The 13236-nt window shown below is 37.7% G+C and overlaps 1 protein-coding gene across 1 annotated transcript in view; it reads left to right on the forward strand.

The window, feature by feature from the left end:
- Nucleotides 1-12028, forward strand: part of Arhgef38 (Rho guanine nucleotide exchange factor 38) — a 102433-nt gene extending 90405 nt beyond the window's left edge. The window contains exons 11-14 of the mRNA XM_013121901.3: nt 117-260; nt 1507-1705; nt 1829-2088; nt 8398-12028. Coding sequence (XP_012977355.1) covers nt 117-260; nt 1507-1705; nt 1829-2088; nt 8398-8583 — 789 coding nt within the window. The 3' untranslated portion in view covers nt 8584-12028. The remainder of the gene's footprint in view (nt 1-116; nt 261-1506; nt 1706-1828; nt 2089-8397) is intronic.
- The last annotated feature ends 1208 nt before the right edge of the window (nt 12029-13236 follow it).

Consider the following 13236-nt stretch of genomic DNA (forward strand, 5'->3'; position numbering starts at 1 on the left):
ACATTGTCTGGATTTTTCCTTGTGGCACTGTCTTGCATTCCCGCCATCGCCGCAACCTGGCGAAGTCAGTGCCCAGTGTGGCTGGTTATCTGACAGCGCCACTGTTTTCCCCACAGGTGCTGCTGCCGGTCTTGAGCATCGCTGAGATCCAAAATCGAGTGCTGGAAGAGGTTCAAAACTTGAATTTTGTGAAGGACAACAGTTCTACCTTTATTGAGAGGAAACTTAGCTTTGAGAAGAAGAAACCCGCTCAGATTCTGGTGAGTTTAGCAGTGTCTGTGATGGTGAAGATGTCATCTCTTTGCCTTGTCCAAATTGTAGCACATTGCTTCCCATACCAATCCAATTATCCAATAAGGTGCCATTTGCTTGTTAAGCTTTATTCCGTTTCTATCTTTTATGCTATAACCTCCATAAGTGTGATTTTTTTCTGTTTCATTCATGATAGTTCCCTAACATGCCAAAACATGCTTGATCACAGTGGATCCTCAGATTTTATTGACTGGGATTTTAAAGAGATAAATAGTACAGTGCAGCCCCTCATTTTCAAACTATTGCATCTCCAGCCTCCAGAGATACAGTAGTTTTCCTAAAGTCACTTAGTGCCAGAGTTTGGGAAGTGTCTCTTTGCAACTCCGGCCTTGTTTACCCATAAAAAGATGCACATAGGCAATTTACTGAAATACAATTATAAAGTACTTACTATGCAAGGAAGTAAATACAAAGCAGTAACCTATCATAGTCAGGAGTTGTTAGAACCTCTGCCTTTTTTAATCTACCTTTTTATTTAATAGTTTACAATCATTTTACATATGAATCCCCTGTTCCCTCTCCCTCCCATCCTCCTATGCCCTCTACCCCCCACCCACTCCCCAAGAACAGTGAGGTCTTCCATGGGGAATCTGTCACATCATTTGGGGGAGGGCATAGGTCCTCCTCCATGTATCTGGAGTGAAACAATATCACTCCATGAATGTCTGCTTTCTTTAAACCTTTTTTTTTAAATTTACCTTATTTTTCCTGTGTATGTGTATGTTGCACACACACACACACACACAGAGAGAGAGAGAGAGAGAGAGAGAGAGAGAGAGAGAGAGAGAGAGAGAGAGAGAGAGAGAGAGAAATACATTTGGAGGTCAGAGCATAACTTAGGGGAAGTGGTTCTCTCCTTCCACTCCGTGGGTTCTGGGGATTGAACCCAGGTCACCAGACTTTGGGGCGGGTGCTTTTATCCTCTGAACCACCTTGCCATCCCTAGAGCCTTCTTAGCCCCGGTTGAATTTTCTTTCTTTTCTACAACACTGCCCTCATGTGCTTACTCGAGATTTTTTAACTGAAAATCTTAGCTGAATACAGTTAGAGCCTGACATAAGCATCTGCCCTGCAGTATATCCAGATTGGTATGCAACTTGCACAGAGAAATAGTTCTCTAGAGGAAAATCTCTATAAACTCAATGAGGATTTCACTGTATGTCTGCCTGAACCACGACTTCTTCCTTTTCCCAGCCAGAAGTGCCACATCAAACTGACGATCACCGCTCCAAACTTCTGTCCACATATGGAGCAGAAGAAATCTACCGAGCTAAGCGGAAGTGCAATGCCACCCAAGAGCACGACATCAATCTTCTAGAAGGAGAGTTGGTAGCGGTCCTGGAACAGAAGGATCCCCTGGGGAGCACAAGCAGGTGGTTTGTTGACACAGGATGTAAGTTTCTTGTCCCACAGAACTTCTACTACTGCTCTTCAGGTTGAGATTTTCCCAGGAGTCTCTGCGTGTTTCGGGAAGGTCTTACATGTAACCCCGGTGCTTTCTTTTTCTTTCTACCAGTTGTAAAAGGCTACGTGTATTCGTCCTTCCTAAAGCCCTACAACCCAGCAAAGGAGCAGAAGGCAGATGCTGAGAACAGATTCTGTGATGACGATTTTGAGAACCTCAGCCTCTTTGTATCTTGCCGGCCAGCAGGCGACAGTGTCACGGGCACTCCTGAAGGCAGCATAAGTGACAGCAGCTCATCTCTTAGTGGCACTTGTGGGAAGTTTGAGACAAACGGTGCTGATGCTGATAATTTTCAAGAGGTCGATGAACAGGTAAGACATTAACCTTTGAGGTAGAAGACATACTTGCCACTCAAATGAAAGCAGGTCTGACTGCTCACATTGAGCTGAAATGCTTACTGGGAAACTTCCGACTTTGACATCGAAAAGTTCTGGGTCTATTACCACATACCATCTGTGGACTGTTGTGCCAAATATTTAATTATCTAAACCCATTTCCTCAAAAATAAAAAAACGACACTGCAGAGTTGGTGTTTTGACTTGAGATAGTATGCATGCCAAACTCTTGACAGATAGAGATCTAACAAAATCACAGCAGTCACCGCTCCTCTGCTAAGTATTCAGAGTGGTCAGAAATTTCTTTTCTAATGCTCCACCATTGGAGAAAGGAAACTGAGCCGTGGTCATCAATATCGGGTAGGAACTTGTCTCTGAATCCTCTGAACAGTGGTTCTCAATCTGGGGGGTGACCCCTTTAGGGTTAGGGGTCGCTAAGACCATCAGAAAACACAGACATTTACATAACAATTCGTAATAGTATCAAAAAGCATAGTTATGAAGGAGTAATGAACATACTTTTATGGTTGGGGGTCACCACAGCTGGAGGAACTCTATTAAAGGGTCACAGCATCAGGAAGCTTGAGAACCCCTGCTCTAGAAGCAATGTCTTCATTGAGCTGAGTAGTACTTGGACAGTTCATCTCTCTTTTTTTTATTTTTTGGTTTTTACAAGACAGGGTTTCTCTGTATTGTTTTGGAGGCTATCGGTCCAGCCCGGCCTCGAACTCACAGAGATCCACCTGCCTCTGCCTCCCGAGTGCTGGGATTAAAGGCGTGCGCCACCACCACCCGGCTTTGGACAGTTCATCTCATATTAATGCTATATAAGAAAGCTTTCTAACTTGTCTTTCTGTCGTTGCACCAATGCAAAGACTGGCATAACACCTTCACAAATTGGTAAGCTAATTACAATGTAAGGTTCATTTTTGCTACCTCATAAAGTTTCAGTATATTCAACTATTAATCTCCAAGTAGTAACCAACTAATTTTCTGCCTTTTTAACTTAGTAATTTCCATTAGCCTAAATTTCTTTTCCACTGGGGTAATACATTTTATTTTTAGAAAATGAAAATGGAACAATATACATAAATTAAATGTGAGGTCTTTATTGCCTTCCCCTTTAGTGATCTTCTTCAACGACATCATCCCATGCACATCTTTCAGCTATATTGTATCCATACACAAATAAAACATATTATATGTTACTTTTTTACAATTAAACAAACTCTACCTTCAAACAATTCCCTGAAATATCTTTAAAAGTTTTAGTTTAAAGACAGAATCTTATGATATGCCCAGGCTATCCTTTCACTTCAGTCCTCTGAGTGGTAGAATTATGAACATATGTTGTCACAAGCATTTTATAGAATAAGTCATATATGTAACTACTAACCCACTTAAAATATTTAAGATGTTTAGTTTTTAAAGTGTAAAAATAATAATTCCAGGAGCATTCTTTGTCTCTTTCTGTATGCTTTTATAAATACATTTGTAAGGATATTAATAAAAATATTGAGGAGTCAAAGGTTATGTAGAAAATCTTCACAGAGATTGACGCACTACCCTTCATAAATAGCATTATTTAGCTCTTATTTACATGCCATAGAATTCACTTAATTTCTGTGTAAAATCCAGTGACTTTTACTTGTAATTACAGAATTGTGCAAACCAATTTTAGAACATTTCTTTCATGCCCAAAGATCCATGGGATTCATTTGTATTCCTTGCTTTTTCCCACCTCCTGTTCCTGGAATTCACTAATCTATTTTCCATCTCTGTATTACATGTTTTCTGTATGTTTCACATGGGTGGAGTTGTATATGATGCTTTATACATGGCCTTTTTTATCGTGCATTTGATAATCATATATATATATTCTTAACAGATATGACATTTTGATTAACTATTTGCCAGTTAATGTATATTTAGCAAGATCTATTTTGATGCTATTCTGAATAATATTGCTATGGACATTAATGTATGAGTCTTGGCAGATTTCACTTCTCCTAAATAGACATCAGGAATGGATTTGTACCCTGGCATGGTAAATTTATGTTTAACTTTTAGAGAAAATGCCAAATCATTTTTCAGAGTGTCCATTCACATTTTACCTTTTACCGGAAATGGAAGAAGGTTGTTGGGTCTTCCTGGGCAATGCTAGTTTATCTTGTAACCTGCTGTCTCTTGATTGTTTTGATTTCCATTTCCCGGAAGACTGATGCTACTTAGTATCTTCAATTTTTATTACCATTTCAGGAAGGCAGGGAGGGGAGGACACAGTGGAGAGGGGGAAAGGAATAAAGGTATTTATAGCATGTAGGTGGCTTTTTTCTTTGTTTACTTTTGAAGCTGTTTTTTTCCATCAGAACTACTTGTGTATGCTGGAGATTACCCTACTTTCCAACGTCCCTGGGATCTACCTTTGTCCTCTCGTCATAACTATGTCAGAAGCTCCACAGCACCTATGGCACGGCTCAGTTTCTTAACCATCCTTTTATGACAATAGCTTCAAATTCACCCAAGTCCTATAGATGACTACAAAGGGAGAACCCTGTAGTGAAACCCCCACACAGACTCTCAGTTGTGATTTAGTCTTCGAGAAGCCCTCATATTTGAATCCATATTAAAACATTTTTATTAAACCTACAGCTTACTTCATAAAAACCTACTTGTTCATGAAAATATATAATTACTGAGTGAAGAAAATAAAAACTTGCTTCTAGAGGGTGAGAGAAAAGAATTGTATTTTTTATGCAGTGTAATTATTTTGGCTTTGAAAGTAATACAGTAAATACTGGTTTTAAAGCTTTTTTGGAAAGGAAAATTAAAATATGAATTTTATTGTTCATAATTGGAGAATTGGGATAAAAATCAATAAAAGGAGATTGCACAATGCAGGGAAGTTAAGAAATAAACGCACAAGTGTGTAGAGTCAGACCGCTGAGGCGGCAGTGGTGTCACAGGGAACAGTGTGAGGCTTGTGGGTAATAATCTGGGTGAGTCGTGATGTAGCTGACTCTAAACCAAATGCTGTGGAGAGCTGGGCTGCGTTGCCAGGTTATCATCAATAAAATGAAATGCAGCAAAGTATAAATCATTGAAACATTTTAATAAATAACAAGGAAAAAAGACATATGTGATTATGATTCATATTAATAACATTTTAATGAATGTTTCTGGAAAAAAAACCCACACTTAAAGTTAGAAAGTGTAGACTGAGACTTGAAAATAAGAAATCACTGAGCTCTTAAGATCATGACAAGTTGAAAACCTCTAAATTTTCACCTAAACAACAAAGGAAATAAAAAGGGTTAGAGGAACAGAGACAGCACTCTTTCAAAGCAGACCTAGCCCAATTTTGCATATATAAGGCATGCCTTTATTTAGCATGTTACATAAGAACTAGAAATTACCAGTGTGAATCAAATTTGGGCCATGGTATTCTAAAACTGTTATATAATTTTAAATTTATGATTTTTATGAGAATTTATATTTGTCTAAGCTATATAGTTTAACCCAGATATGGTGGCACACACTATTAATTCCAATACTCTAGAGGCAGAGGCTAACAGATCTCTGTGGAGTGAAGGTGAGCCTGGTCTGCGGGCAAGCCAATGACTGCATAGTGAGACTTTGCCTCAAAACAAAACAAAATAAAAAGCAGCAACAAAATGCATATCACAATAGTAAATTTATCCAATCAGATTTTATTTTTCCTTTGAGGAAATTTGTGCCAAAGTGAAAGACTACACAGGTGTTGAGGGATGGGACAGTAGCTAATTCATCCTTCTGAGAAATCCATGGCTGCACTGGGAAAGCATATTTGTTATTGATTCAAATTGCAAAGATGGCCACACTGCTGATTCCAGCTCTTATAGATTATTCTGGGACTATAATTTAGCTTGTCACACTCCTGGAAGCTTTTGCAAACCAAATTAACCACACTAATCTTGTGGACCTATTCAATATTGTCACTTTCAAAACTACAGAACAGTAGTGACAGATGAGGGACCACAGAGCCTTTCTCCAAGAATACACTGTGTATCTCTTTCTTAGAACAAGAGTTTGAATCCTAAAATCCTAAAAAGCAATGGATCAAGCACAGGGTTGGGAGTTAGAAGACATGGGTCCTGGCAGTACTGGGTAGCCCTATTAGTAGGAATGCTCCTAAGTCTTAACTGGGAGGGTTGTTGAGGATACAGCCCATGTGACGTAAACTGCCACAGGCTCAGTAAAAGGTATTTATCACCGCTGAAACTTCCTGAAGAATTTATAGCTCCTCCATTCTGTTTTCTTCTTTACTTCCAAACAAAGTAATTCATTTCTGATAATCTATTTTCCTGCATGTACCACAATCTCTTTATGCTATCCAGACCTTTTAGGTTAAGTAAACATTTAAACATTACTATTCAGCATGGCATACATGGCCAGTTGAGAGGTGTACCTTGGGTCAGTTAAACTGTCGTTAACATAATAGCATGTACTGGATGGCTTACCAATGATAAAATCCTCATAATTGTAGAGACTGGAAGTCTGAGATCAAGGCATCATTTTGTAGTGTCTGATGAAATCAACTTTGTAGTTCATGAATTGCACCTTTTGGCTAGCTTTTCACTTAGAAGGGATGAGGGTCTTGCCTTGACTTTATAAAAATCAATCCCATCCATGAAGGCTCTCTGTCTTTAAGACCTACTAAGCCAGGCGGTGGTGGCGCACGCCTTTAATCCCAGCACTCGGGAAGCAAAGGCAGGCAGATCTCTGTGAGTTTGAGGCTGGGCCGGACTGATACCTCCAAAACAATACAGAGAAACCCTGTCTCGAAAAACCAAAAAAAAGAAAAAAAAAAGGAAAAAAAAAGAAAAGACCTACTAACTTCTTCCTAAGTTTACCTCATTATTACCGTAGAATTGCAGGTTGCCAGGGAGTGGGAGTGATGGGTGGTGTCTTGTGACCCTAGCAAAATGGTTCCTTTCCTTGAATAATGCCTCAGGCTCCTTGTTAAGGTATTAGTCAATGGAATCAGTGTTTTATTGAGGTAAATGATGGTTTGAGATTTATATAACCAGTATAGTCTTGGCCCTGTCCCCACACTATCCCGTCTCTCTTCCAGCTCCGTGCCCTCAATTCATTTCTCAAAGAACCCTGATCTATTGGCCCTCGATTTTCAATCTTTTTTGCCTACTACTTTGTGGATGTGACACGCTGACCTCCTTTATTAACTGGCCCCTTATGAAAGACCATTTCCTTCCAAATGCACCTTAGTGTTTATGTGTAGCTTATTGTTGGCGATGGTGGTTCCGTGGTTTTGTTATTTTCTCTTATCACTATTCATTATTGCCTTAGCTGAGTTATACAGTTTATGATATAATGTTTTTTGCTGTTTGATGAAATGAATGTACAGATGCTGGTTGTTTAATTTTCTATTGTAAGGAAACATTTTTATTAGCAGTCTTATGATTTTACTGGAAGATGAATTAAACACTGATTTGAGGTCTTCAAACTTATATGATAACTGTGAAATATCTTTCAGAGAAATTATTTTGTAATTCTAGGCATACATTATTCATCTAATTTTTTGCATGCGTGTCTATGTGTTGGTATGTGTATGTGTGAGTGCAGTTACCCTCCAAGTCAGAAGAGGGCAATGGATACCTTGGAACTGGAACTCCTGCAACTGGTTGCAAAACTCCCAAGTGAGTGCTGAGACTTAAAGTGAGTCCTTTGCAAAAGCTCATGTACTCTTAACTACTGAGCCATCTTCCAGGTGTAATTCTACATTTTAAAATATTTAGTATACATATGTTCTATGTGGTTATTCTCATAAAGTGCTATTTTAATGACTACAAAATTACTTACTATGAGGGTCTTTAATTTATTTTCTCTAACTCTTTGACACATTTCCACATCCCTGCCACTGTTTACTCTATGCACTGGAATGTCGATGTACAGAAATGGTCTGACTGGGTTTTCCGTCTGTCAAAGAGATTTTTTAGAGAGTGATTCAAAGAATTCATGACCAAAAGCATTTCATAAAAACTGCCAACCAAGCATGCACAATCGAAACTCATTCCAATAGAAAAAGAGTGCCTATTCCCATCCTTCTCTGCCACAGATTTGGTATGTCATAGTCTACCAAATCCATCAGGAAGAGCTGGACTGTGTGGCTGCCAAAAAACTAGGAGCACCTTAGCATCTCTTCTAAAAGGGTAAACATTTGTTAAGTTTCTCTGAAGTTTAAGGTTCTGGTTCTAATAATGTCTTTTTTTTTTTTTTTTTGTTTAGATTTTCTATGCAGTCCATGCTTTCCAAGCACGGAGCGACCATGAGCTCAGTCTGCAGGAGTACCAGAGAGTCCACATACTTAGATTTTGTGATCTAAGTGGGAATAAAGAGTGGTGGCTAGCTGAAGCACAGGGGCAGCAGGGGTATGTGCCAGCTAACTACCTTGGGAAGATGACATATGCTTAAGAAATAAGCAAAAAGTGACATTCATTCCCTGGCAAGTCGCTTACTGACTACCTCATAAAACACACATGGAAACTTCAAACCAGAAACTGTGTGAACTGACAGCGCATATGTTTTAAGGAAAACCTTGCTTCCTAATAGGGCGATTTTAATGATACATAAATACATAAAGAATAATTGTTGACGGAGATATTACCAACAAAAATGGCAGAGTTAACAATCTAGGCTCCAGCTACATATTTAAAGATAGCAATGTTTTGAAAAGATACAGTTTTGTTTATCATCACCAAAGAGTTGATATAAGAATAAGGTTTTTCAATTTATTGTAATATTACTATACTTTGCCTTAAACATATTTTTTTACATTTCTTATTTGAAAATGTTTACAAGCACACATAATATATTTCTGCAGTTTATACATGGTGAGTATAATACAGATTATACAAATACATATAACTCACAGAATAAACTAATTACACATAAAAATGATTAAGAGCTGATTAGAAATCTTTAATACGGGGCTCCATTTTAACACATTTTTAATTGTAAGGGAAACATAATATATTGATAATATCCAAAACTTACTAAAAGTGTACCACATGATAGACATCTTTAATAGATTTATACATAAGTTAGTGTAACATGAAGAATAAACATTGCTTGCAAGTGATCGAGGTGTGTCAAACACGGGCAGCGTGGTTCCAAGTTCCCTGTTCCTAATGACTACACCATACACACTCCTTGAGTGCAAAACAGTGATGTAAGTCATGGACCTGGAGGAAATCATTCTTCTCTCTGACCCACAGTTCAATATTTAGCAGCTTTTCAAAATTAAGAACTTCCAAAGACTTCTGCATGTGCCAGGGAGAGAAAACTGAAATGTCCAGATTTATTATTCATTCTTTTATTCTTGTGATTAAGCATATTTGAAAGTAGAATTGTTTAAAAGCTGTCATACATGGTTACTGATGATGCTTTAATGAGGAGACATTTCAGATCACTCAGTGATTCCGAGACAGGAGGAGCCAGGATGTGAATACGTCAGTGGGCAGTTTTTATGCAGACTAGGCAGTGAGAATTGTATTAGCTCTAACTCCATGCTCAGGGCACTGTGCTTTAATTTGGGTACTGCTCAGAGAACTACCTGTTAGATTAAAATAGTTAAAGTAGGACAGACACCAGGACGAAATGAGCACAGGGAGAGTGTTCACAAGAAGAGGAAAATGAAAATCGTTGGATGAAGCAACTCTACAGAGGTTTTATGAAGACCAAACTGTCTGGCTTGTGTATACTAGGTTAACATTTGCTAAATGACTTCTGTATATCAGAAGTTCTGGTAGATTTGAGGGTATTAGCACGTTTCAAATCAATGCAGTGCCTGGCCATGGAAAGTTTACACTGTAATGAGGATACTTCTACTTATAGAACTAAAACATGATGACCACTGGCAATAAACAAAGTGTGTTTAGAGGACCACGTAACACTGAGACTTCTAATTTTGTTTGACTTTAGTGGTTACTCATTATTAAGGTAGATTTTAATTGCCCATAAAAATCCAAATGACACATTTTAAAATTTCTTACTTTGAAAGATTAGATCCATTTGAGGTACAATATTATATTTATTACTGAGCAGTATCTATAACAAAATAAGGAGTTCTACTTCTCCTAGTATAGCTGACTGAATATCATGCCCTCTTCCCTTAAATAAGGGAAAGTTTATACTACTACTAAATTCATTAAAACAGCTTTATGGAATTTTCCTGACATTGCATTTGCATATTTTCTTTTTAAAGTAAAATAACAAAAGATTTTCTAAAAGATATTAGAGACTTCAAGATTTTCTTTTAATTGCCCTGTGAATTCAACTTTAAAACATATATTTGTTTGCCTAAGGTTAAAAAAAAAGAAATTCAAAGTTGCTACATAAGGATATTATGAGAATGCCCAGAGAGACATAATTTGTACACTGAGGCGTATTACCTGAACACCTGTATGTAACACTGAACTTCACACAAAAATAACAAAATATGTAATAGCACAGATTTGCTTTTCTGGCCGAAATAAGTGATTAGATGGTGAAGCTTTGTCTACTGAGTCTACAAGTGATGCTTCCTGTCTGACTACTGAAAAGCTACACCAGGACAATCGATACGCCAGTTAGCTCCAGAGAAAGAACTGTTATGAAGCCAGTGACTGCAACTTTTCTAGCATGATGGGCACATTACTATAAGTGAGCTCTGAAAAAAATACATAATACCTTCATTTTCTACTTATTTTATGGAAAATCAAATAAATTGTAATTTTAAAATTAGACATTATTTTACTAGGCCTCAGAAAAGGAAATTTGCAAGACTGTTTATAGAATGGTTTATATTTAAGCAGTTTAAAAGAAATTGTTGGTTGCATCAGTATAATTACAACTAGGCAAGCTAATCATTTTGTTATATTCCTTTTTAAATTAATATTGTACAGAATAGGTTCCTCTGAAGTGGGAAATTATTTTAACCAAGATGAAGAGGAAGCTTTTGTAGCTAAATAAATTTATATACATCTTATCTACATTTTATTTTGAAATGCACATATGTAAAATTACTAGTGTATGTAGTAATAAAGTGTAGTGAGTATAAAACATACATCTAGTAATATAAAATTATTATGGGTGTAGAATCATGGAGAAGTCACAAAGTTACTATTGGGTTAAAAACTCTTGGATTTTCTCATTTGCTTCTGAGAGGTTTTTTTTCTACCACATTATACTCATACAGATGTATGAATAAAAGGAGAAAATTTTAAGACATAAAGACCCCGTAAGTTGTTTGTAGTAACTATTGCTTCGAAATATACCACTGCACTGCTAACTAGTGACCTCACATCCGGCATTCAGACCTCACAAAACTCAGACTGAATGGACTTGAACATTTATACATGATCATGAGGATGTGATTACAGGTCACCACCGAGACAGACACTGGACTTGAAGTTCCAAAGGAACAGATCCTGTGTAAAGGATGCAACTCCTTAAGAGTCTCATTTTGTAATTGCTTCCCTCTCTATAAACACATAGACATTAAAACTCATCACTATATGTGATCTACAAAGCTATGTCAGAACAAACTACCTTTCCTCAGGGCTCCTGGATCTCAAGCTGAGATGTCTTTAGACAGCTACTGTTATAGGCAGGAACATTTGAATATTTTGAAAAGTAACTCAACACTTTAGAAAAGACTAGAATTGAGATATTCTCGCAGAAATCCTGGGACTATATTATTACTAAATTAGTTTTGTTTAAACCTCCACTAAGGCATCTGAATGTATCCATCACATTTCTAATTTATTGTGATTATTGTGATTTTTAAAATTATTGTACTGATGAAAATTCAAAGTGATGTTTCCTGTGTAATCTGTGGTCATAACAATTTGTAACTAATAAAACTACTACCACATCATTGTGAAGAATTGGAACCATGTAGCTTTAAAATACAGATGTGCTTTGACTTATAGTGAAGTCACATCCTGACACACTCACTCTGGGTTTTAAATATCCTGACCTACTAACCATTGGAGTTCAGCAACTTGGCACTACTAGAGTATTAGTTGCCATCTGACATGATCACATGAATTACTGCATGCTATAATCTGCTGCCCCTGCCCAGAAATGGAAGTGTTATATGGTGTGTGACTAGCCCAGGAAGTTAACCAGAAATGCAGATTCTACTAAATGCATATCACTTACACTACTGAAAAAAAAAAAAAACAATTACAGCATTATAGACCAGGGGCCATCTGTATTAGGTGTCTTCCATTTTATCTCATCTGAGTTGTGTTTTATAAAGTAGAAAACTTGGGCAGGCTGGGTGGTGGTGGTACATGCCTTTAATGCCAGCACTCAAGTGCCAGAGGCATGCAGATTTCTGTGAGTTTGAGGCCATCCTGGTCTGCAAAGTGAGTTCTAGGACAGCTAGGGCTACAAGGAGAAACTCTGTTTCGAAAAATAAAAACCAAACAAAAGGGTTGAAGTCATTATGACTGTTATTTCAGTGCCATTTCCTTTTTTTTTTTTTTTTTGGTTGTGAGCCTAGCCTTTAACGGCTGAGCCATCTCTCCAGCCCTTCTTTTTTTTTTAAGTGACTAAATTCTAGGGTTAATCTCATACAAAGTACAATCTGAAAACTGGAAAAAGGATAATGACTCAAATGCAGTTTGAATGTCAATCCTAAAACTTTACAAGAACACTTGCTGTTGTGGTCTGAATGTGCAATGCTCTCCATCAGCTCTCATGCTTGGTCATTCTGTTGCCATCTGGTGGTGCTTTCGGGAAAGTTATGGATCTACTGGTTGAGACTTCCAGGAGGAAACATGCACTGGGGAAGGCCTTGAGGTTTTGTAGCCTTACTGTACTTCCTGTTCCTGTTTCCTGTCTGCTGAGACAATGTGATCAACTGGCCTCATGCTTCTATGCCACGTTTTCAGCATCACAAGGGATTCTACCCCTTGGAGACTATAAGCCAAAGTAAGCCCTTTCTCCCTTAAGTTGCCTTCGTCAGATACTTTACCACAGCAGAAAAGAAAACTAAGACATCCACTCATTTGTTGAGCCATTCACTGAGCCAACAGAGAGCTGCACATTTCAGTGCTCAAGGAAAAACAAGCTCTC

Source organism: Mesocricetus auratus, unplaced genomic scaffold (assembly GCF_017639785.1).
Source record: "Mesocricetus auratus isolate SY011 unplaced genomic scaffold, BCM_Maur_2.0 Super-Scaffold_100009, whole genome shotgun sequence".
Classification (NCBI taxonomy): Eukaryota; Metazoa; Chordata; class Mammalia; order Rodentia; family Cricetidae; genus Mesocricetus; species Mesocricetus auratus.